At 41.9% G+C, this 26810-nt stretch overlaps 1 protein-coding gene across 1 annotated transcript in view; it reads left to right on the top strand.

Moving 5' to 3' along the window:
• Nucleotides 1-23568, top strand: part of UST (uronyl 2-sulfotransferase) — a 293697-nt gene extending 270129 nt beyond the window's left edge. The window contains exon 8 of the mRNA XM_032339286.1: nt 22648-23568. Coding sequence (XP_032195177.1) covers nt 22648-22931 — 284 coding nt within the window. The 3' untranslated portion in view covers nt 22932-23568. The remainder of the gene's footprint in view (nt 1-22647) is intronic.
• Nucleotides 23569-26810: the final 3242 nt, after the last annotated feature.

Genomic DNA, 26810 nt, shown 5'->3' with positions numbered 1-26810 from the left:
AGAGAGGCCAGAATTTCTTCTTCAAATGTGGGCACCAAGTTTGATTTAGGGAGGATCCACCAGCACAGAGATGCAGAGCTAGAGGGCAACACATGTCTGTGCATGGGAAGGTGGAATATTGTAAAAAATGCCAGTTTTCTCAAATGAGTTTATAATTTAAAGGTAAGTTCAACTTAAAGAGATTCTCCAACTCTTCTGGAAAAATAAACGCATGAGATGGCCCATGATTTTTTTTTTTTTTTTTTAAAGAAACGAGAAGAGGTTTGTCCTATAGGATTCTAAAATAGGAGGAAGCTCTTGATTTTAATATAATGATGTAAAAACATAAGCTCAGAGAGGCAAGTCAATGGAAGAGAACTAGGTGCTAGTATAGAGTGATGTTCTGTGTGCTAAAGATCATTATGAAGGAGGAGTAAATAGAGGTGTAAAATAGCTAGCTAAATGTTTAGGGGAAAAAAGAATCTCATGTACTACCACAGGCCTTAATAAATTCCCAGATGGTCTAAAGAGTTCATTTTTTTTTTTAGTGAAAACAAAAAAAAATAAAAGAATATATAGGTGACCATTTTTGAAGTGATGGTTTTGCTAAGAATTTACTGAGCAATTATAAGAGCAATAAAACATGTACACATACAGTAGCCCCCCACCATCATTTTATCCATAGGGATACATTCTAAACCCCCCCCATGGATGCCTGAAATCACAGATATTACCGAACCCTCTATGTATTATGTTTTTATTCTTATACATATGTACCTATGACAAAGGCTAATTTATCAGTTAAGCACAGAAAGAGCTTAACAACAGGAACTAATAATAAAATAAGACCAATATATCAGTATGTTATAATAAAAGTTACATGAATGTGGTCTCTCATAATATGTTACTGTACTTCACTTACCCTTCTTCTGGTGATGATATGAGCTGATAAGATGCCTATGTGATGACATGGGGTGAGGGAATGGTGTAGGCATTTTAAGACAGCATTAAGCTGCTGTTGACCTTCTGATTCTATGTCAGGAGGATCATCTGCTTCTGGACCTTGGTTAACCTGAGTAACTGAAACCACGAAAAGTGAAACCGTAGAAAAGAAGGGACTACGGTACACATACAAAAAGAATATAGAATATGTATTCTTAGCTAAAACTTCTAAGTAAGCATGTTTGAAACATACATAAGTGAACAAAAATAATTGTGACAATGTAAGATGTATGGTTGATATTTTATCATTAATACAGAAGGAATTTTTATAAATCCATAGGAAAAACACCAACAGGAAAAAATGGAGAAAAAGAAATACAAATAGCCAATAAAAAAGTATATTAAAAAATAAGCCAACGCTCACTAGTCATCTAGAAAATGCACATTACAATGAGAATTTATTTTCTATCAGCTGTTAAATGGACGAACACTAAACAATGTGAGAGTCCCTGGTGATGGGGAGAGTGCAGAAAAATGGCCTTTCAGGAGATTCCCCATTAGGGAGGCAAACTGGTATAGCCTGGGGTAAAGAGTAATGCAAATGATGCATATAATGATCATATCTATGAAGAGCCAGTGGACTGTAGAAATGTCCTGGATCTTGACTGTGGCAGTATAGATAGCTGTCAAAACTCACTACATTTTATGCTTTGAACAGATGTGTTTATTCAATCTAAGTCATTCTCCTATTTCTTGGTAGGGAAAAATATTCACAGCCTTTGATCCAGTCACTCTCATTCTAGAAAAATAAAAGCAGACAGGAGCATACAAGCTATTATAAGGACGTTCTTCACAGTATCGTTTACAACTGCAAATCAAAAATGGCCTTCAAAAAGTAGGAGAATCAATAAATACATTTGGGTGCAATCAACTGAAGGCTGTGACACACTAAACTATAAAAATCATGCCTTTGAGGACATTTAATGTTATAGATGATTGCTCAAAATATGATGGGACATGAAGTGGAGGAGGAAAGCATAACAAGTAGTATTAAAACAGGATTCTAATTTTATTAGAAAAACTCTGTAAGCACAGGAATAAAATTAAATAGAAATATCTCAAAGTGTTCGTGGTCATTAGCCGTATCTCTGGTTGGTGGGATTCCTAGTGATTCTTTAAAATTTCTTCCCCAGCTTTGATATAATAAGCATTTTAAGTTTGGGGAAAGGATTGGGAGTTTTAGGAAAATAATTGAGTGATCAGATAGATACACAGGGCATGTGCAAGAGGGAGTGGGAGCAAGAACGCCCTCTAGAGCCCTGGGGGATCGCAGCAGGGCCCAGAGCTTCTGTCCTCGTCCCTGTGCTTTGCGGCGCTGAACAGCCTTGACTGATGGGGGCAAATGAACAACTTCGTTCGCTAGGGGGCAGCATAGATTCAGGCAACTGGTATCCAGGGCCTCGCTTTCTGTCATTTCACCAGCCTCTCTCCCTAAAGACTTCCAACCTCTTATCGGCAACCCTCCTTTGGATTTTATCAGACTGTCCGCCAAATTCTAACCAGTGGTCCTTTAAAAAAAAAAAAAATCCCTTAGTTACATGCACTCATGCACACGCGCACACACAGACACACCCATGTGCACACATGAGCACACACTCACACACGCACCCCTTTCTGGGTATGTATGCGAGCTGTGAAACTGTGTGAAGGTTTCTAGTCTTGAAATACAAAAATGCCATGACTTGCATTTGACTCTTTAATAGTCCTGAAATTTTTGTCTTGCCCTGTGAACTGTGGTGTAAACCCCGTACCCGCAGGAATTGGCTTCCTAGGCCCGAACCCTTGACCCCTGGAGGCAACCACGCAGCTATTTAAGCTGGTTGCTCTGCGTGAAGGGAGCTCTCTGGTCTTTTCTATTGCAGCATGGCTGTCGTGGATGGGAAAACACATCAACTTGACTCGGGAGTAGCTGACGTGCCTTCTTCCCCCCAAGTCATGATAGGAGTAAGATGAAATGCTTGTATCTTGGTGTAGCCCAACCAGATGCAAGCTCTGCAGCTGTTTTCATGTTGGGCACTGAGATTTACTATGCATCCCTTCTTTGTTTTTAGTCAAGTGGTACAGATGGCACCTAATGAACCCTTCCTGCCGTCCTATCTTGAGGTCCTTGATTTATTTAGTTTGGTAGGTGTAGACGTTCCTCGTTCTGCTTGGACTCCCTGCCCCCGATCCCGCATTCCATAGCGTGATGCTCAGGGAATGGTCCAATGACATTTGCCTGTTCATTTTCCCTTTTGACTGATGAGATTCCTTTCTGAGAGGTAGACACCAGCATTATTCAGCAGTGCAGTTTGGACTTTGCTGTTGTTTTTCAATATAATCTAATAATTTTAAAACTCCTTCAAAAGTAAGTAGCAAAAACAAAAGCTATGGTCTTTTCTTTGGAAATGTGTTCACCATAGCTGTCACACCCCTGGTTGATATAAATTGATCCTGATTCTTTTTTAATGGAAAGAATGATTAATTGTGCAAAAATGTTGAGCATCCGGAGATGTGGGAGAATGGAACGTGACGGTGAATTGAGATGCCTTTTCTCCCATTCGACTGATTATTGTGTGACTATTTGACTGTCTCTTCCTAATTCTTTTTTTTTTAAGACTTTATTTATTTATTTGACAGAGATCACAAGTAGACAGAGAGGCAGGCAGGTGGGGGGTGGTGGTGGGAAGCAGGCTCCCTGCTGAGCAGAGAGCCCAATACAGAGCTCAATCCCAGGACCCTGGGATCATGACCTGAGTCGAAGGCAGAGGTTTAACCCACTGAGCCACCCAGGCGCCCCCTCTTCCTAATTCTTTTGCACCTTGTTTCAAGTGTTTGTGGAAGTCCACATGCCGAGACTAGTTAAAAGCCCCGGTGGTGGCTGGGCCAGAAGGCGCAAGCGACCGAAAGCCTGGGTACAGCAGATGACTAAAGTGTGGAAACAGGACAGGGAGGCGGCCCAGGGACAGGTATTGATGTTGTGGGGAGTGTGAGAGTGAAGGCTACAGTTGACTCAGACCAGGAGTCTCCATGGGGGAATATGGATCCCACCTTGAGCTATCGGTCTTCCGCAGCTGTATTCCCAGGGAAACACCCATGTTCAAGAATAGAGAACTCCAAAACCACCTTGAGCCATATGGTTCTCAGCCCCGAGGGGGATTCAGCCAGAGGGAAAAGATCTAGAAAGTCAGGCAGCCCCTCTGTACCGCTCGGAGGACTTTGTCAAATGGTTAGTATTCTGGGAAAAAAATGGGGAAGCCAGCGCAAAAGAGGGAAAGATCAGAGAATGGGTCTGATTTTTCTGACACCAGTTCCTGGGTACTGCTGGGTCTTTTGACACAATCTGAAATTGACCCTTTGTGTATTTCATCATTTAGTTAAAGAACATGTCATGGCAGAAAAAGTGAGTCTATGTCGGTTTGGGCCAAATTACATAACCCTGGGAACAGGGCAGAGGATTTGAAGGCACAACTCCTGATCGCGCAGTCATTTTGGTCATATCTATCTCTGCCATTTCATTGTACGTCCCTAAACCACCCATGTATGACCATAGTGATGTGTTGGGGAGTGTTTCTTGCAAAACTTTACTTTTCTTCTTTTTTTTTTTTTTAAGTGTAATAAATTACTTCCTGAAAGTTTATATTTGCCCAGCCCAAGTAAAAATGCAACAGAAAAAGAAAGGATAGATAGGAAATGGTCCTACCCAAAGGGGAGCTTTGGGGAGAGAAAAATACATGAAACATCCCAAATGTATTTTTGACATTTAAAGCATTATGTAATCGATTCTAGATTGTGTGTATTAGGAAGCAAGATCACTTTGAGAAATTTGTAAAGTTAGTGATATGTAGGAGGGGAAAGTCTACCTATAAATGTGCATGAATCCTGCACAAGGTATGAATCTTTACTTTCACCAAATGATGGACTTTCGAAGGAGCATAGCTTCTTGAAGTCTTGATGTCTGTAATTGCAGGAAGTATAATTTATCCACTAAATTTCAATTAAATTTAAACCTACATTCTTTTACTTAAGAAGATCAGCATTTTTCCATTTGAGTGACAGAATACCGATGTCCCAAGAAAAGAGATTTTGAGGGGAAAAAAAAGATAGTAATAACCACAATAACAGAAACTGATGGAATAGTTAACATTTAGTGGGAATTTATTGTGTCCTAGATACTTTTTAAGCCCTTTAGATGTATCATTTCTTTAATCCTAGTAACAGCCTTATGTGGTAGATACTGTTATGATGCCCATTTCACAAATAAGGAAACTGACATATGAGAGCGGATTCTTAATGTTCCTAGACCACTGAGCTGGTCGTTGGCAGAGTCAACACTCAAAGTCAGGCCTCTGTTTTTAATATCTCTTGCTCTTAAGCACTCTACTGTTTCTGCATGTAAGGAGCAAAAATCAAAAACATAAAAGATCTGCGATGAGGTAGTTAATAAAACCTATGGTTCTAGCAAATTTTATTTTGCTAAATTCTTAAGAACCCAACGTTTCTGGAAATCTTAGAAATTCTGTTGAGATGATGTTCATTGATATTCTAGATACATTACTTTTTTTCCTTTTTTTCTGGGAGAAAGACTTGAGTAGTTGAAATTACTAAAATCGACGGCTTTAATAAAGTGCTTGCAGAGTCTCAGTCTGGTTAACAGTAAAGCCATTTGTTTCAGCCATGTCAACAACTTTGGCTTTCATAAGGATTTAATGAATCGGGGAATGGAATTTAAGAAAACAAACAATCCAAGGCAAACCGCTTATTTTTCTAAAACAGCAAAACAAAAATGGGACTCCTTTCCAGTCTAGTTGCTGCAAATGTTTGTTCGAGTCTTAACAATTCTTAAAGTACGTGACTTATCATATAGAACAAAAAGGTGATCAATGAGCACTTCTTTAAAAACCTTTTTAGGATCCCATTACTCTTATTTTAATTGTTTAGATAGAAAAATTCTTTTGTGGTGTATTTGCTATTAAAATTAAAATGAGTTGACCTTTAGTAACATTTATTTTTAAAGGTTTTGTTGGGGTTTTTTTTTTTTTTTTTTTGGTTTTTTGTGACAGAGAGAGAGAGAGAGAGATCACAAGTAGGCAGAGAGGCAGGCAGAGAGAGGGAGGGAAGCAGGCTCCCTGCTGAGCAGAGAGCCCGATGTAGGGCTTGATCCCAGGACCCTGACACCATGACCTGAGCTGAAGGCAGAGGTTTAACCCACTGAGCCACCCAGGTGCCCCAGTAACATTTATTTTTAAAGTTGCTTGTTAAAATATATAATCTACCAGAAATAAATATGATCACCAGGTAGTGAAATCAATTTAATATTAATTCTGCCTGTTAGTCTGTTCAAAAGAATTACTGGCTTTCAGATGTTCTCACAATGCCCTTGTTATTTATGAATATCATGGAGCTATGATTGAATGTTGTGAACATCAGTAAATTTGAGAACATTCTATACTAATGTTCAGGGCCATGTTTTTTTCCCTCTTAAAATTCTAGCATTCTGGCTATTTTCTCTGCTGACCTTTGTGCCTATCAACCCAAGCTCCTGGGGGTGGGGGGGTTCCATGAAAATTATGGAGATGATACATTCATTATCTGCTGGTCTAAAGTAGAAGCTTGGAAGTCAATTTCAGCATTTGACAGTATATGTCAACGTACTAATGGTATATAGGAAAAAATAGCCATCCATATGTCTATCGAAGAGATCCACTAATGGATGATGTTATATGGAACTGGAGACTAATTTCTTCATAAACATTCTAAATGTGTAGAAGAACTGTGTGCTCAGTTGCAACCACTAACAAAGAATTGGATCTAAACACCTCAGGAAATGCACAGAGGGTATGATGTCTAAAAGTCTTTGGGAGTCCCTGGTGTACTATCGCTTCAAGGCTGCTGTGAATGAAAAAGTGCAAGAACTGGAACTTATGTCTAGTGTCAGTTTTGGACAGTCAGTCACGGTGTCCAGAAACACAAGCACAGGGACTATCAGCCTGAGCCTGCCGATGATCACTGCCATGGGCCTGAGGGAGGGAACCCAGCTTGCCCGTTGTGATCCATCACCCGTGCCCAGGGCTTTAGCAAAATTTGAGAGCAGGGGTGATTCCCTGTTCTATTCTCACCCCATACCCACTATGCCAGCAGCTGCCCACCCTCCACAGCCGCAGACTTTGTGGGATAAAAATAGAGGAGAGAAAGACAAGTTCTTACGCTCCAGAAGACTTTGCAATGTTCAGAAAAAGAGGGTGGGATTAAATCTCCCCAAAAAAGAGCCAAAGAGCTTTCACTAGGCTCCAATTCTTCATTTTATTGTCACTAATAAAACCCAAGAAGTGACGACTGAGTTAAATGGCGTTAAATTAGAATTTGATCTTTTCTGGTAGAAATGGTGTAAAAGTTTTCAAAGGTGACACGTTAATTCCTACTAGCATGTTCCACAACCTTTGATATTCAACCGCATCACCTCCTTGAGCTCAGAGCTCGAGGAGGTCAGATAAACACTAGCAGGGTCTTTACCATATCTTGCAATTCCTGGTACCATGTACATCTTACACGCTGCGGTCAGAGGGGACACCAGTGCTTAATGGGAAAGCTAACAACTGCATTCAGGCCTTCTTTTTAAAACCTCCTGGTTTGGGTGGCACTTAGTAGATTCATTTTGTAGTTTAAGGAAGGAAGTTGGCCAGTAAAATAAGAGAAAGGTGAAGTGGATCCGGGGAGATAGCCAAGACTTGAAATAACATTATTTCATATTAGTATTATTTCATGTACATTATCCAATGGGTCAGAAATTGTCATTGGTTTGTTTTTTCTGTTTTTTGTTTGTTTGTTTGTTTTTTCATTTTTCCAAAGAGAATTGGCAGGGAAGGAGAAATGTTTTAAAACTGAACTGGGCCTCCTAATTCCTCTATCTGAGAACCCACAGCCCACACAGAAATTCAAGAGATGTGTTTAGTAAGGGAACTCAGTCCCTCAGCCTGAGCTATAAGGATTGCCGACCGTCCAGCCAGGAGGTTACCTCAGCATAGACCGAGTAAATAAATCATCTGGTAAGAGCCATTAGAGAGTAAATGTTAATGGAAAGTCATAAATCAAGCAGCCTGTCTATGTATGGTTTTGCTAGAATGTAGGAATAATTCGAAAGTTTTCAAATATTTCCTTCACTGTGGATGATTTGAAGAAGAGGACGATGACATAACGAGACAGTTTCTATTATTATATAAAAATGAGATGAAAACACGGTATGGATCTAATGCCAATTCACTTATTCAATTTTACGCAGTGAGGTGGTGGTTCTTAGAACATCATGAAACCTCATTTCGTGCCCCTATAAAACTAGAATGTAATGGCTTACAGCTTTTCCATGTGTTGATTTTTCTCCTTCAAACATCTATGATTTTCCATCCTTTGAACAAGTTTTTAAAGAATGTCTTGAATGTCATTCAAATCGTCCTGTTCTCCTGCCCCCTCCCCCACCCGTCTTTAACGCCATTTCTGCAGGGAACAGATCCTGACAGGACCTCATGATACGTATGAGCGAGTTTTTTAAAAACCATGAGCACCTCTTTCAGAAGAGGGGCTGGTGCACAGCTACACCATGTCAGGTTCCTGTGGCATCAACAATTTCCTGGCAATTGTCCTTTCCCCTTCCACCACAGATTCTGCCATTTCCCTCAGCTGTGGGCCATGGAAGTTCAACTCAAGACATTGCCCCTGACAATCTCCATTTAGAGGTGCTGTTGATCTAACACTTACCCTGTGTTGGTGTTCCTCCCTTTTTTTCTTTCATAGATCAGAAGAAAGAGTTTCATTTTTTTCTTGTCAGAGCTTATATTTCTCTTCATCCTTAATAAAAACACCTCCTCCACCATCTCTTGCTAAGACCAATTGCTACCCAAAGGCAATCCATCGTTGAAATATCTTCTCTTAGAAACTTGTAGCTTCTATTGCCTGCCGTCTCTCGTAGGCAAGTTCTAGTGATAAACGCAAGTTTGTACCACAACCGCATCTTTCAAAAACATATTATGAAAAAAAATTATATTGTTCTTGCCAGATTACATTTGGAAATTTTAATTATGTCTGGAACCTTTTTACAGTATTTCAATGTTATATCGAACATTTGCCACTGTCCTTTAAAGCAATAGCATTTCCCCCTCAGATGACTTTGGCATCTACTGGTATGAGCCCATCAATTTCAAACTTCCTTAATTGAACAAACGGACCTCCCATACAAATGAACTTCTTGTTCGTTCTTAGGGTTTTGCTTCAAGCAAAAGCCACTGGGATGAGTTTACAGATACTCACCCTGTCTTATAGAGCCTACAGTTGAAACTCTGATATCCAACAGGGAGAGAAGGAAGAAACAGGCCTGTTCATTTACATCTTCCCACGATCTGGCCCTAGCATTGTGCTATAGATTGCCCAGATAAAGTAAACTTAATTTCAAAAGGACATTGCAAACTTTCCCAATGGAATTGACAGCATCCTTGGAACTTCATTTCACACTTTCCTGACTTGGGAATGGTTATTTTGAGTCACACCTCTTAGTAACCTGATTTCTTAATGCTTGGGCAAGAGGTTAAATATCTCACTTATCTACATGTTTGGCTTCCATGAACAGCTACTTCATTCAGAGCCCTTCAAGGGTTTATCAGAATCTCACCGTGTTTAACATTCCAGAGAAAATACCCAGGTTGCTGGTGATTGGGACTCACCTTGCCTTGACTCATCAGAGCTGATCACTGTAATAAATACAATGTCAAAACAACCACAAGGAAATAGACTATAGTCCCTTAAACATAATATATCCAGAATGAACAATACAAAGGGGAAAAAAAACTATGTTCTGTGGTAGACCCATATAAGTTTGCAGTTCATAGAGTCCCAAGAATCAGCAATAATTTAATCACTATCATTATAGACATCGCAGGGTATAATTTACCAAGAATTTCTTGCACATTAAATGTTTTACAAGCAATTATATTCCCATATTAAGTGCTTTAGTACTTTCTATTCTCACAGAATAGTTTACAGGCTCTTCAAAAAGCCTGGTGTGTTTCATGACTTAGTAAGTTAGGTTACAATTAGATTAATGTCAGGTGATGTCGAAGAAAATGTCCTAAAGTTTGGGAAAATTGCATTATGTGGATTTCAGGATCTCTGACAAAAGAAAGTAAATTGTGTCTTAAACCTGTCAGAACTGAAAGCCTTATCAAGCTCTGAGAAGAAAGTTCATCACCCTCTAGCTAAAGCTGCCATTTGTGTTAGGGAGATAAGCAAAAAGGCCCATGATCATTTACGAGCAAGGTTGTTTATCTCGTATTATTTAGAGTCATAGAAACCGAAAAAACAACAGAATTATCCAACAGTCGCAAACCGGTTATATGACCTGGAAGGCACTGCAAGATACGACTTGGAAGAGTTAATGTTATAGGCAAATGCTTACGGTCAGTTAAGTGTTGAAAGAATATAAAATTCAATAAACAGCATAGCAAAGATCTATCTTACACTTCACATACCTAAATAAGAAAAAGAATAAAAGGAAATATATTACTATAGTAATAAAGGTGGCTTGATTTAAAGCCATTTTATCTTTTTCATCTTCTTCCGAAAAATTTACGCTCTATTATTTGCATATGTGTGTTTGTACATTTAGGTAAGTATATGTGTCCATATGGTATGTATATATTTATGCACACCACAACCAGAAAGAAAATGAATTTTTAAGTTGTAAGTTACCTAAGAATTAAGTTTAAAGCTAAAACTTATAAGGTCCCAAGGACCTTTAGGATAACCGGATACATTATTGGATAGGTAGCTTGAATGTAATGTCAGCAGTTGGCTTCAACATCATCAGGACTAGATTTAGACAATGCGGTGTGATTCCAAGAGACGGCCTCTTTCCTGGCAATGGAGGGGGGTGTGTGTGTGTGTGTGTGTTTAAGACAAGTAGCCTAGACCTGCTAACACCATACAGACAGACTGTGAGGGATAGAAAGAAGAATCTTGCATATAAAGTAAAAGCAGAGCTTAGGGCGTTGTCAGATGCCAAGGAAACTTGGACAGAACCCCTGGGCTAGGGTTTTTCTTGATGTTCTTCATTCAAATAAGTCCATTTGATCAGGAGGTCCTCATCACTCCCCATAAAATGATTCCAAATAAAGTAACAAAAGTGTGAATAGTAACAAAAGTGCGTCTCTCCGTAATTTCAAATAAAAAATGCATTTGCGATGAAGAAATGCATTTTGTTAATAATGCCGTAGTGTCTTCCAATAAGGTGAGGGGGTTTTTGTTTTGTTTTGTTTTTTTAACATATAATGTATTGTTTGTTTCAGGGGTGCAGGTCTGTGAATCATCAATCTTAACACAATTCACAGCCCTCACCATAGCACATACCTTCCCCAATGTCCATCACCCAGCCACCCCATCCCTTCTAGCCCCCTCCCCTCCAGCAACCCTGCGTTCATTTCCTGAGATCAAGAGCCTCTTACGGTTTGTCTCCCTCCAGGATCCCATCTTATTTCATTTTTCCCTCCCTTCCCTCCACGACCCCCTGCCCTGCCTCTCAAATTTCCAATAAGGTGTTTTTAGTAGATATTTTCAAATATCTTGGTTCAAGAGTTGCTGTGAAAGCAAGCCCTCCGCTATAGCCATTCTTATGTCCAAGGCAGAATTTGAATGGCCATATGCTCTGTTGGGGAATGCAGGCCTGTAATACGAGGGTTGTATGCACTTTCAAAGAAACAGATCAGCTTTTTGACCATTTGGGTCATGATATCCACGTTGGGGAGGAAAAAAAATGGGAGCAAATGGTCCTCTGCCCAGTGAACGGGGGCAGCACGGAGAGTGGGGAGCCAGAGCCGGCAGACCCCGGTGGGCACTGAGGCAGCCCCCAGGCGGGACTGCTCAACAGCACATGCCTGTCTATGCCTGAACAGGAAAGGGACACCTTCTGCGATGGCTCTGTAAAAACGTGGCTCCTTGCAGGACTGCTGCTATTTTCCTTCCCAAAGTGGGAGCCAGGCGCCCCGGTTTCTGGGGGCCCTCCTGACCCACCCCACACGGGCCAGTTTCTCTTTCTTCATGGCTCCCTTTGTGGTGCTCCTGCTTCCAAAATTCAAAACAATTTGGAAGCATTAAAAAGGCTCCGTTCTTTTCCATCAAAGGGGCCTAGCACTTTCAGGCATATTTTAAAAAAGTCATTCGTGTAACTTTCCCTTGGCTCCATAGAGAAAAGGTTCTCTTGAAATTCAAAGTGAGCTCAATTTATTTTCCAATTAATTATATTTCCAGATCTGAAAAGAAGATTATAAAAAAGAACAAGAAAAATGAAAAGAAAAAAAAAAAAAGCACTGTTTACTTCACCAATCCCAAGCACGGAGAGTCAACCATGAAGTGCTTTTTGTTCTTTTCTCCCCTAATTGCCATACCTCCAAGAAGCCGGCCTTTAACATGCCATCAGTCATCTGCAGGGCACATCAAAGGCCGGCTGGTCCAGCCCAGCGCGGGGCTTCTCGCTGCGGTGACACACATTCATTTCCGGCGGACGGGCTGGGAGGGGCCGCTTGTGTTTCAACGGTAGGGCCTCCCTGCAGAATTCAGGAAGTGGGTTTACTCTATCTGTGGCAAACATCAAGTTCACACGGTTTCCAGTGCAGCCAGCTCCATGGGAGGCTCTGCGGGAGTGGCCCTGGGTAGGCACCCACCATGCTGTCCCCATGCCCCCCAGCCCCCTGGCTCGCCGCACCTGACCATGGCCTTCCTTATACCTGTCACCTGAGAACGCATGCCTCAGCGCCCATGTGCAGGGCATTTCTGAATGTCCTCTAAACCTGAGATTAGGAAACCATCCATGTTTTAGACAGAGGACTGCTTCCAATAGAAGGGCCTCTGGGGTGATTACCCCTCTGTTACCCCTAAGCTGAAGAGCTGATGCCTATCTTTTGATGATGCTTGTTTTTTGTTTTTTTGTTTTGGGGGTTTTTTTGTTTTGTTTTGTTCTATTTTGTTTTTTTCCCAGTGATAAAATTTGGCTCCACTTCTGGTTGTTGCTTAACTCGTTTGCATTTCTTGCACCTAACCTCTGCTGGACCAGGCTCAAACAGGGCCAGATTGATGGGAAAAGGGCCCTTTGGTCGGCATAGAGTGAGCCTTCCCTTGGATCAAGGGAAGGAATGCCCACACCAGCTCAGTATCAGAACAGACTGCAAGCCGCTGGTGAGTTTTGGGTATTTTGCATATGGTTAACCATGCTGGAGGTCATGAAGTGAGGCCTCTGTCCTCCAGTGCAGCAGCTGGGTTTACACAGTATTTCCAGATTGTTTATTTTGGCCCAGAGCCAGGGCTACATCGTTTTTCCATTATGCCTGTTTGACAGATGAAGAGAGGTGGGAAGAGAGACTTCAGGGGGCAGGTCTGTGATTTCCTTTTTATTTACATTAGAGGGACTTTTGAGAGTTCTGAAGATTATGAACCAGTCCAAACATAATGTCAAGGCAGCAGAGGTAGAGAGAGCCGCTGCCTTTGCAAAAATGTCCAGATCTCAGGCAGGCAGGCAAAATCCGCCTGTGACCTCAGCTTGAGGCCCTACTGGGGGCACTGTGCCTGTCACTCCTCAGTCTTGCATACAGATGGGCTACTGGTAAATTATATTTATCATCACAGCCGAAAGTTAAACTCCTAGTATTTGTTTAGGAGTGCCTTGGGAGGGGCAGCAAGTTGGGAAGCTGGGCCTCAATGCCTTCAGTGGCATACGGTTCTGTGTAGACGGATGCAATTGGTGCTGAGTGTGGGTGTGTGTGTCCAGGGGCACCATAGAACATTTTCTTTGCAGTCTATTCCCTGAAACACCAGCTTTCCAGAGAGGCCCACCACCCCACCCCCATGGCCTGCCCTACCTTCTTCCACCAAAGAGCATTCAAGAGTGGTCACAGAGCCCATGTTCAGATCATATCCACAGCAAAGCCATTGGAACATGGGTCAAGTGCATGGGCTCTGAATATCTTACTTCTAAGTGAAACATTTTCTTTCACAAATGGAGAATCGGCACCAAAAAAGGACCCAAAATGATGGCAATTGGAGTAATCAAACAGCATCAATATAGTAAAATTAGGTCACATGGATGTCTTATTGCTCCAATAGAGTTTGGGTTTCTTTACTTAGTGACTGTAGTAAATAATACACGTGACATATATTCATGAGCTACAAGGTTGTGATTATATTGTATGTTCCTACATAGGTGTTTATGTTTGTGGCAGATGTCCCTTATCACAGTATTCCTGAAGCTTCCATAAGTATATGTAAACCATCTGTCACCATAATAGAGCGTTCTCCAATAAAGTGGCTAAGAAAAGCAAATACCACTACCTTGCCAGAGCACCCTGTGATCCTGAACCCCTGTATCAGCCCATCCTAAAGAAATCTGATTTCTAGACATGGAAAGTTTGCTCATGAAAGACACTCAACTATTGAAAGAATTTAGCAAAAACAACACAGGTACAGTCAAAACCAAAATTTGCCCTTTGGGTTAATCCAGTCTTACAGATGGATTTAACATACAGCTTTCAAGTCAACAAAGCTTTATTGACAGTCGTTATGTGCCAGGCATGGAGCTGGGTGCTAGAGAGCTAAAAAATGAAAAAGACACAGTCTCTTTCAGTCTGCAAACATTTCTGCTGGCTTGCAAGTTTCTCACCAGATCCCCCCAGACTTACCAAAGCTTAGACTTAGAACACTCAAGCCCTTCTTTTCAACCCATCCCCTTAATGCCAGAATACACACAGGGCAAGGAGAAGTGGGTGGTTATAGATTTCCACTCAATTTGGAAATTAACAGCCAGTGATGGAGCAAAAAGGCACTGGGCTGGGAATCAGAAAGCCTGCTTTCTAGTCTCAGGACAGTCACTTACTGGGCAGACAAACAAGCAACCTTGTGACCTCTCAAGCCCTCGGGATCTGTAGGAAAATTGGGTTGCTCTGAGGGCTGTGTGAGGCAATGAAAGGCCATGGGAAAACACGCAAATCCATGAAGCTCTATGCAAAGAAGGGCACGCTATTCAGATAAGCTGTGGGGAGACACTGAGATAGGGGTAGGTTGGTCCTCTTTATATCACTATCTGTAAAGCTTTAATAATGCGGAAAGCTCACTCAACTCAGCCGTCTCCCTACTGACCTCAGTATTGTCTTGGATTTTTTTCTCTACTGGCATTGGATAACCAACTATAACTTTATGTTATCAGGGGTCAGCGGTATAAAAAGACCCTTATTCAGGGCCATAGTGACTCTGTAGGGGTCTCTATGAATTCTCAGGGAAAGTAGAGTCTGGGAGCCAAGCAAAGTCTGTCCCCACCTAGTCCTGACTCTGGGGTAACTTCAGTGTCTATGAGGAAAAACAATCTTTATTCTGCTCTTGATATAGAAAGGTCAGAGATTGGTTTTGGTTGATTGGTTAGTTGGTTGGTTTTCCAACCAACCAATGCCCACTTTGAGGAAATCTTCTGCAGTTAAGAAAATAATTAAGGGGAGTCTTTGGCCACACCCTTAAAGTAAATAAGAAAAATGGAAACAAAAATCAAAAACATCCTAAAACCACAGCTTCTCTTTGCCAAAACATATTGATTAATTAAAGTATAGGAACAGGAAAACACGACTTGGCCAGCGCTATCATTCCAAAAAGGCAACTGGACTGCAAAACTAAACACAAAATTATAGACCCCAGCAGGAGATGAAAAATCCCAAATGTGAGGTAGGCTGCTTCCTGCTAAGGACCCAGCATTCATGGGTCTCTTGGGCATTTTCTATTAAGAATATTCAGATATTGCCTTTGTTCCCACTTGGCTATGTCTGCACCTCACAGGCACAGCCAAGCCTTCTTCGGGTCTGACAAAATCCCCTTCCTTCTGTTGGCTTCTTTCACTAGCTCAGGAAGCATAGATACAGGGCGCTGTGTGTCCCTAGGTCTGAGCTGTGGAAGTACAAAGACAGATGGGCGCCACCCCTCTCCTGAGCACTCTCAGCATAACAAGCTCCATCAGGAGAACAGCTAGATGAAATGGCATGGATGTTAGGGCAAAAAGTCCAGGGAACATTTTTTAAAAGTTTCATAGTTCCTCAGAGGCCTCCTAAGAATTTTCCCCTCTTTTGGCTGAAACACACACACACACACAAACTATCCCTTACCCTCAGACTTGAGCAGATCTTCATGATCAAATAGTCAAATAGTAGTTATGAGAGGCCCAGCTCCCCCAGAGTATTGCGGAGACAAGCACATGAGGCTGGGTCTCTCTGCAAGGTATTTCTGACCAAGGAAAGGAAATGCTGACACCATCGAACCAACCAGAATGAAATGCCCCATCTGCTCCCAACATGAGCAGGCTCCTGAGGAGGGATTCTCCCCTAAGACCCTGAGCTCCATTCAGCCATAAATGATGTGAGGAGTCAAGAGCCTGGATGCAATCATCAAACTGTCCAGACCCAATTGCTGGCTTTTCCAATCACCAGCTGTGTGAACTTAAGTTACTAAATTCCAATGTCACATCTATAAAATGGTGATAATAGAAGAGCCTCCCTCGTTGGGGTTTTTGTAAGGACCAAGCACATGTTAGAATTCTCACATTCTTCACGCTGAGAAAGCTCTCTCAAAAATGCCTATTGGTGACGATGCTCATAATGATAAAGTCCCATTCACTGCTCATAACTCCCATGTCTGGTGCAATAAGTTTATTCAATAAATATTTGCAGGGGGAAAAAAAAAGGATGGCCATATTGGACACAGGGATGAGGCCTCCTTGAAGCCTTCATTTTGACCTAGAGCACTTGCTTCCTAGGTTCATGAGAGTCATAATTTCAAAACCTTTAAAGCAGAAGCATAAAACCCAAACTTTTATAGCAGCCAAGGAGGTAACTGTCAAGAAGGAACTGGCATTTGGGGTCTGGAACAAAATGAAGAACACTGTTCTCTCTCTCGGGGAAGGAGGTGGGCAGCCATACTTAGCTCTAGAAGAATATTGCCTCACTTTGATGGAAGCCAGAGAGCCAGACTTCCATGTGAAATAGACCAAGTCTTATAACAAGTAAGTCAAGTTCTTAAAAAAAATACCTCACAGGCCAAATAACACAGCCTTCCCGTCAGATCTCGGGCTGCCTTTTTGCTGTGCCTGCTTTAATAAAAGGAGCCCTGAATTTGTCTCTTCCCTCTGAAATGTCCACCAGTGGGGACCAGATACATGGGCCCCGTGAAGTCATCTCTCAGTTCCTGCTAGTGTTCAAAGGATGCTCGTGGGTAGGTCTTCACTTCTTGATGATGACAGTCGCCAGTGTATGCCCACCTAATGAGGGCTACTTGACTTCCCAAAGGATGCTAATAATAAGTATAGATTTTTAAAGCATGATTGTTTTGTGGCCGAAAGAAGAACAGTCTCCAAAAAAAATCCTAACAACTTCCTCTAGAACTGCTATGATGGCAATCTGGAGAGAGGCTGATTCCACAGTTCACGTAGCTTTGTTTTGTTTGGAGGGAAAGTCTGGCATTTTGCAAAAATGTGGGACACTTAGCAATGGAATGACTTTTCCATAGCACTGATTACTGTACAGCAAGGCACATAACCATATGTCTTTGAAATGTGATTTTAAAAATTCTCGACTATAACAGGGCAAACTTCCCTGTAGTCTTTCCATGGGAAGGTGATAATTTTCTACAGGCTCATGAAGGCTTCACTGGTTATGGCCCAGTATTAGTGGAAACCTCAACATGAATGGAGGTCCAGGCTCAGATTCCAGCTCTGTCGATGACTTACTAGCAGTGTGACCCTGGGCAAGTCATTTATGCATCCAGACCTTTTATCTCTCCCATCTGCAAAATTGGGGGCCAGAACACCTCAGCGGGTTATTGAAAATATTAAATACAATAACATGCCTGTGGGCACCCTCCAAACCTCTAATAGGTGTCCATGTCATTGTTGTTTGAGTCTGACCTTTGCTTCTCCTCTCACAAAACAAAGCTCTTAATTCTGACCATGACACCATGCTCTGGAAGTATCGCTAACCTTCCTTTGAAATTTGACAGCTCTGTGGAAAACAAAAGGGAGGGGAGCTGTAATCACTTCATATAAACTTTTGGTTTTGTGTCTACAGTGGTATGAAAACTAAGGGTAGAGGGTTGGCTGACACCACCAGAGAGTAAGGAAGGGGGAGGAGAGGGAGGCTAAGCCCGCATCCAGGAACACTGACATTGCAAGGACAGGCAAGGAAAGAGGTCGGGCCATGGGCGGTGGGGAGGGTTGAAAGGGAGCAATCAGAAGGAGACTAGGACACCTTCGTGCTCATTCAATGTAGCCATTCCTGTAAAAATACACCACAAGGGATCAGGATTCGCTGGGACTGTCACCATCGCTGGCCACATCAGCTAAATAATGATGTAGATACACCCTGGTTCTTTCCCCTTGTGCTTGAATGATACACTGTTACTTCTGACAGTTAATCTGCTCTGCCCATCCACCAAATGGCCCATTGTCATCTCTAGAGGAAAGCATGCAGGGCAGAGAGTTTGGCTGTGATGAACGAGGAGTAGCTTTATAGCAACTGACCCAATACCTAATCCTAATCGAAGAAGGAAATGTGTAACTCCTTTAAGCTATCATGTTTTTAAATCTTCCAACATTTTACTGGTTTGATGTTAATAACCCTTTATAGCAAGTCAACATTTTACGTCCCAATTTATCTTGAAGACTCGTCTAAGAAGTTACCTGGTTCTAGGATAAAAATTCGGGGGACACTTTTCTTGGATGGTTTTGTGGTCAGTGATTACACTTGATGGGTATTATTTTTAGGAAAATTGTGTTTCAACCCTGCAATAGAACAGATCCCACATGACTTATTTACAAAGATGTAGCTCCGCAATGCTAACTCCCTTGGGTCTGCCCCCAGGACAGGGTAGGAGGGCCTCCTGTCTAAGTTCCAGGCACTGTTAGCCCCTCTCTTTTCATAAAGTGTAAATACAAGGCCTTCTGTCTTTGCTGTTGCAATGTATATGACTACAGACCGGACCAGCAGGTAAAATAACTAACTCCACTATTTATCATTATACCAGGACTAGTACTTACTAGAATGAACAAGATATATGAAAGATTGTAGAAGGAAATGTAGTCTTGATTTCTTGATTTCTTTAAGAAATGATTTCCTGAAGTCAGGGGTCCTTAACAGATCCATAAAGGCCGATGATACTCATATGTGAGCCTAACCGTCTTCCCGTGCATGAGCTTTCATCAGGTTTTCAGAAGGGTTAAAAACCTCTACTTTGGAATATATTCCCAGATCAAGCTTGAGTTGAGCACCTGGGATAAGCCATTTTTCTCTGTCACCCAGAAAACTCATAGCGGAACATACACAAAGGGTGTTATTAAAACAATGCTGACTTTGTCACAGTTTTTTTTCTTATGAAAATTCACACAAGATATTTCTCTATGTTTTATAACTAGGAGTAGATGGCAATAGATTATTTTGAATGAAGAGCAATTAACAATGTTAAATTCTCTGTTGGTTGTTAGAAAGTTTAGGGCCAAACTCTCAACCCATCTCCTGCACAAGTGCTTAGGACTTCACAATGTGCATATGATACTTTTTAAAAAAGGTTTTATTTATTTATGAGAGAGAGCATATGCATGCAAGATAGAGAGCACGAAGCAGGGGGAGGGGCAGAGGAAGCAGGAGAAGCAGACTCCCTGCTAGGCAGGGAGCCCCGCTCTGGGGCTTAATCCCAGGGTCCTGGGATCAAGACCGGAGCTGAAGGCAGATGCTTCCCTGACTAAGCCACCCAGGCACCCAGATTTTATGTTACTTGATGTTGGGGTTTGGGGGACTAATAAATAACACCCATGTCCTCCAGCCTGGGTTCTTAACTAATAGAGAAATAGACACTGGAGACAGGTGGAGATCCAAACGTTAGCTTTATTCCCAGCTCAAGCTAGGTGTGAGAAAGCAGCCATGTGTGAGAAGTGGGCTGGTCATATTCATCCTGACTTAGACAAACTTGCCCACCAAGTCACAGGCGTGGTTAGAAGCCCTCACCTTCTCTGCAGGAAGGTGTGAGGTGTTGGCAGACGGACACACTCTTTCCAGACGGGATGGTTTCTCAACCCCTTCTCCAAAATGCAGAGATACCCCTCTGGCCCTGGTACCTGGCCCACCTCCCTGAAAGAGGGGCTGGGGGAAAAAACAGGAGCAGTACTCTAGGGAGATCCTTCCAGATAGGGAGGTGGAAGCCATTACCCCCAATGCCGACCTTCCTTCTGACCTTTATTCTCCCTTTGCCTGTGTCCTTAGCTATTTAGCTCTTTGCAGCAGATATATTTTTGTAAAGTTTTTTACATTCTCTTTGGACCAGGTTGGCCCATATAAGTTAACTAAAAAATTTATTTGAAAATCACAGGAATCCTAATATTTTTTATGGTATGAAATAAGAAAAGGCCACAAAATTGAGAGTGCTTCAAGAGGAAGGAATTGTAGGAGTCTGGAAATAAGTGAATTATGTTTCTTGCACCTTTCAATGTTGAACTTTAAATTCTTGTGCTTGCCTGTCTTTAATACCAGTTTTTTAAACTCTGTGTTTTAAAAACCCATAGGGATATGCATATTAACATGACTCACCTCAGATTAGCTGTAGTTAATATCTGCAAAGAAGATAGATAGATGTTACGTCATAAACCTATTTTAGAAGAGACTATGCCAAATTCTTCAGCCAAGATTCTAGAACTGATATATCCAAACATGTACTGTACCTTGCAAGACACTCAATTGGAAAAGCAATACCCTTATTTCAATGAGGCCATTATTCTTCTGCAAATTTTATTAGAATTGCTCTTGGAGGCTTCAGAAAGTATCTCAGGCAGTCAAATTTGGTGACAGAAAGTTTTAGTTAAAAATAAGTTGATAAAAGAAAATATCATGGCAAGTATTCATAATCTTGGGTTTGGCAATGGTTTCTTTACTATAATACCAAAAATATAGGTAACAAAAGAAAAAATAAATTAGTCTTCATTAAAATCAAAGACTTTTGTTCATCCAAGTTAACTATCAAGAGACTGAACAGACAACCTACAATCGTCCCCTCGGGAGGGGACAACCTCCCGAGGAAATATTTGCAAATCATTTCCCGCTATCTATGCAGACAGCCTATCCAGAACATACAAAGAACTATAACTCCACAATGAAAATATAAACAATCTAATGCCAGAATAGGGACAGGAGTTAAATACAACATTCTTCAAAGAAGATGTACAAATGACCAACAAGCACATGAAAAGATGCTCTGTGTCATTAATTGTTAGTGGAATGAAAATCAAAACCACAGTGAGATATCAATTCACACTTAGTGGGATGGCTGTAATTTTTTAAATTAAACTGACAATTATAGAAGAAGATTTGGGAAAATTGGAGTCTTCGTACATTGCCAGCAGGCACGTAAAGTGATTCAACCGCCGAGGAAAACCGTTTGGTGGTCTTTAAGAGTTTAATAGAGAATTACCATAAGCCTGCAATTCCACTCCCAGATATATGCCCAAAAGAATGGCAGTCAGGGACACAAACAAGTACTTGTATACAAATGTTCACAGCAGCACTCTTCACAATAGCCAAAAAGTAGAAACAACCCAAGTGTCCATCAATGGATTGATGGATAAACAGTGGCATATCCATACAATGGATGAATACCGTTCATTCATAGAAAGGAATGAAATACTGATAAATATACAGTATGGTTGAACCTTGAAAAGTTGAAAAACCTATGCTACCTGAAAAAGCCAGACACAGAAGGGCATACTGTATGGTTCCATTTATATGGGGTACCTAAAAAAGGCAAATGCATAGAGAGTAGATTAGAGATTACTTGGGGAAGGTTATAGGGAGTTTAGTGTGTGCAGACTTTCTGTTTGGAGCAATGAAACGATCTTGGAACCAGTGATGATGATTGCACAACATTATGAATGCAATTAATACCACTAAAATGTACATTTTAATAGGGTTAATGTTTTGTTATATATATGTATATATATAACATTTTTGGTAGGCATTACATGTAAAATATATAGAACATTGTATATAGTCATTAATATAAAACTTAGCAGATTTTAGTTTTAACTGACCACAACTTTAAAAGCATTCAAAATTTATAACTGTTAACATTGTGTTTTAAGGACTCTACCAGTTCTTCCTCTATTTTTCTTGACAAATGCCCTGTTGAAAGAATGAAATGCAAATAGATTTTATATCAAGTTATGCTCTCAATAATGTATGTTAATACTGCAAAAGAAAAAGAAAAGAAAACAAGATGATTAGAAAGTGGTGAGAGCTTTTTGCCGTGCTTCCTCCTGAAAGTAAAGCCCATGATGTGTGTAACAGGAAGTCAAAAGGGAAACCGGGTAGATTGTGCTGTTTAGAATTGAAAAATGGTCAAATTACATAGTTCACATCCCGTGCAAAGAGACGTTCAGATCACTTATGTTTCGTCAACCCTTGTTGATATTAACACCTAGGATATGGGGAAATCTTTCTAAATAGTGTGGGGAACCCATTTTTCCCTTCTATTCTTTGCACTCAGAATTTCATTCTCTAGAGCTGCCAGAATTAGGCACATAATGCACGGCTTCATCCTTCTTCCTTTTGAGACAACTGCTCATGTGCAACCCCGCTTCTTTTCCAGAGCATAGGAAGCTTGGAAATATGACTGTGACCGTGAAGAAGACTGTCCCCTCCCCCGAGGCCGTGCAGATTCTCTACCAGCGAATGAGATACGAGTATGAGTTCTACCACTATGTCAAAGAGCAGTTCCACCTGCTGAAGCGCAAGTTTGGACTGAAGTCCCACGTCAGCAGCCCCCCTCTGAGACCCCAGTTCTTTATTCCAACTCCACCAGAAACCGAGGAGCCAATCGATGATGAGGACCAAGATGACGAGAAGTGGCTAGAAGATATTTATAAGAGGTGATGCCAGCAGTGTGTTGCCTCCACTGGCCATGTCTCCCTTTTCCAGAAAGTTCTTTTGTCCGGGGGGAAATCCTTAAGGGACTAAATGGATGCTCAGCTGCATTAAAAAGAGCAAAACATTCCCACATGTTGGGGTCACGGGAAGATGCCCGGTTTTGCGGGTCTTACCTGTCTAGCGGCGTTGTGTCTTCCTGGCCCTTGGGTCCTTTCCCAGGTACACTAGATGGCACCATCACGGGGCATCCCATCATAACATAGCTATTCCCTCTAGCATAATGAGAGGAGGGGGAGAAATAGAGCCCATAGCCCAGTAACTTATCATTTGTAAAATGACTTGTAAAAATATTACCTCAGTGGTAGGAAACATCCAGACATACCTATTTCAGTAGAAATACAAAACCACTTCAGAGACCAGCGAATCCACTCTAGAAGGATCTAAGAGGAGAAAAGATAAGACTGGTAAGGACCTCAAAAGGGAGGATGCCCCTGGATGAGTAGTTTCCACCCCCATGGGTAGAATTCCGCCTCTGGTCCATCTCAGAGGACACTTTCACCAAGAGCAGTGTACTTATCTCTGAAAGAACGAGTCAGCTGGGGCCACATTCAACCCATCCAGAGCCTTGAATACCTTTCAAGGTCAAGGAACACGGCAAGCTCCATTGAGACTCTCTTTCCAAGCACCATTCTGACAGATTTCCAAGTAGTGTAGCAGGGAAAAGAATTTGTTTGCCATGTAAGGAAGAGTGTAGGTGAGACAGACCAACACTGGAGGTCACAGGACATCAGGAAAATGGTCTGGTTGTGTTCTTTGCACCCACTATGAAACATGTCTCTCCCCAGCATTGCTTTCACTGGAAACCCAGAAACACTTAAGCTCTGGCATTTGAGGGCTATGGACAGAAGTTCTAAGCCTGACCACAGACGCTGCATAATCTACCAGGCACTCCCCTGACCCAGTTGGGTCCCGCAGTCACAGGCATCTTTCACCTTTGGTCCCTTGAGAGGTACCTGGTTTGGGTAAAAAAGGGGTCCTGAGTTCTACACAGGCTGTTGTAAAACCGCAGTCCCATTTCTTACGGAAGCAGCTCTTTCCTGAGAACCTTAGTAAGACAGCAAGAAGAGAAGAAGCAAGAGCTTCTGGTGAGCAATGGCCAGCTCTCTGAGTAGGTGTCTCCCCACCAAGTGGTCTTCCACGTAGCTGTGGGGCAGTTCCTTTGCTCCAAATTTCCCTTTTCCCCATTTCTCTGCCAACATCTGCCACCTCTTCGTGATCTCGTGGGTCTTCAGATTCCAAAATGTTTTCATCTTCAACGGCTGCCTCCTCCCCAGCCCTGGATATACATACATTCCTGCCTGGATAACTGCCGGCCAAGTAAGAAGCAGGGGTGCAGGTGGCGATGGGAGGCAGGATACTTGGGTCAGATTTTGTCTCCTTCGTGTTTTTTCCCCTAGAGCCAGCCCTCTCGGAACCCTAGCACAGTGTGAGTCGGGAACACTTAACAGTAAATAAGACTGACTTTACACAAGCTACACATTTTCTACTTTGGAGAAACCAACAAGTCTCTCTAGAGTTTTTTCTTCATTCACTAAAACTGGGAGGTTGCCAAAATAGAAAGCAAGTCCTTTGGGATCTGTCGAGTGAGCAATAAAGCTACTTAATCGTGAGACGCACAGTGAAGGCTTGGACCACAGAGGCACCAAACCCAGCACTTGGCCACTGGTGGGCTCCTTTCTGCCTCAGAGAACTGGGGCAGAGTCATGCTTGAGAAAAATGTTCTTAGAAGAGGAAATATCTTTTGTCCTGTGGAGAGAGACAAGGGCCCTACCATTAGGCCTACCTTAAAAAGCAACACAGAGAACAGCTGTCCTGTTAAAAACAAAAACAGGAATGACTGCCTGGTACAGGGTGAGGCATTTCTATGAAATTGCATCTAGAGAATGATAATTACTGGTTTACACACAGTGCAAGTTGACTCCCTGAACATAAAATCGAATCGGCTTCGTGGTCTGTGTCTTTGTCAGAACATCAGGACCACTGGCCATCTTAACAAGGCGTCATTCTCTTGGGAGTTCCCACGAGCCCTTCCACCTGGGTGAGGCATTTATGGCCAGCAGCGCTCCTGATAACATCCCGGCAAAAGAAGCTGACGGATTCACTTGTAGGGCCTTACTGTTACTTTGTCCCAACAAATAGCCTCTAAGTCCTAAAAGTCAAGGCACTCATCACTTTATTGGCACACATGACATTTCTTTGGCCCTGAGCCCAACGCAGTCTGTACTTCATGAAATATATTGTACATTTTACATAGTTTAATTTAAAAAAAAATACATTTTAAGCTGGTTGATCTTTGACTGCCTTATTTATTATAACCTTTCAGCACATTCCAAGGTTTTAGTTACTCAGGAAGGAGTTAATTAAAATGATTTTTATTTTGGTCTGATGGATGTTTTTTAAAAGGAAAATTATTATGAACCTTCAGCCTACTTTCCTGGAGTGCCGTAAAAGTGCTTGTAAATCTCTCTCTCTCTCTTTTTTTTTTTTAAGAAGAAGAAAGAAAAAAATGGTGTTTGACATGGATGGAAATTCAAAAATATATATGGAACTGAAACATTAGCTTAGCTAAAATAAAAGCAATCTGTGTTTGAGATGAAGTGTTCCTTAACTTATTCATTATCCGTATAAATAAATGAATATAAATAAGTTGAAATTTTTTTTCCCCGTTCTGTTGATAGCTGGAAATAAAGTGCCTCCCATTCTTCACAGCACCCTCTGCCTTCTTCATGGGCCAGACTTTTTCCATCAAGGTGTGACTTTTTTAGAAAGATGTATTTTTTTTAAGACCATAAACTCTATTCTTATAATTGGATGACACCAAAAAAAACTGGCTGAAAAAATGAACTAGACGTGAGGCCTTCATTCATCCGGGTGTGTGTATACAACCCAGAGCGGCTGACTTTACCCCCACGTGCCCTGGTCGGTTTGGTGTCAGGTGGTTCAGCAGAAGCCTCGGGCCCCTGAAGGTGGGGGTCTCTGCCGCACACAGCTGAGGAAGGATAAGCCACAGCACGCCTCTTAGCATGCACTCTGATCTCTTTGTCCGACATGTAGAGCCTCAAAACCTGGGTGATTCTCACCTCCCAAGCAAGCACTTTTGATCCAGAAACACTCTCCCTGTGAAATGTCATAGCTGCATCAAAATGGACTTGCGGGGCCACCTGGGTGGCTCTTTGCCTTTGGCTCAGGTCATGATCCTGGGGGTCCTGGGATTGAGTCCTGCATGGGGCTTCTTGCTCAGGAGGGAGTCTGCTTTTCCCTCTCCCTCTGCCCCTGCTCGTGTGCTCTCTCTCAGTGTCTCTCTCTTGCTCATTCACTCTCTCTCTCTCAAGTAAATAAAATGTTTTGAAAAGGGGGGAGGGACTTGGAGAGAGTCAGGGAGTCCCCAAGCTTTCTAGCTGTCAGACACCACGTGCCAACTACATGTGGCTCTTTTGTAAAAGGAAAGAATCGGGATCTTGGTACTAGATGAAAGAAAAAAACCATTTTGGTAATAAGCTGCTTTAAGGAAGAGTCTGAATCTCAACAGGTGACAAGTGGTTACATTTATCATTTAATTTGTTCTGTAACTTGGTTACATGATATTTTACCCCAAGTGATCTTTATTTTTTTTAAAAGAAACAACTTTTGCCGTCTTTTTCTTTTTTTAAGATTTTAGTTATTTGTTTGACAGAGAGAGACAGAGAGAGGGAACACAAGCAGGGGGAGTGGGAGAGGGAGAGGGAGAAGCAGGCTTCCCGCTGAGCAGGGAGCCCGAGGTGGGGCTTAATCCCAAGACCCTGTGATCCTGACCTGAGCTGAAGGCAGATGTTTAATGACTGAACC

Source organism: Mustela erminea, chromosome 4, assembly GCF_009829155.1.
Source record: "Mustela erminea isolate mMusErm1 chromosome 4, mMusErm1.Pri, whole genome shotgun sequence".
NCBI lineage: Eukaryota > Metazoa > Chordata > Mammalia > Carnivora > Mustelidae > Mustela > Mustela erminea.
The sequence above is the reverse complement of the archived record's forward strand: the minus strand, read 5'-3'. Positions and strand labels throughout refer to the sequence as shown.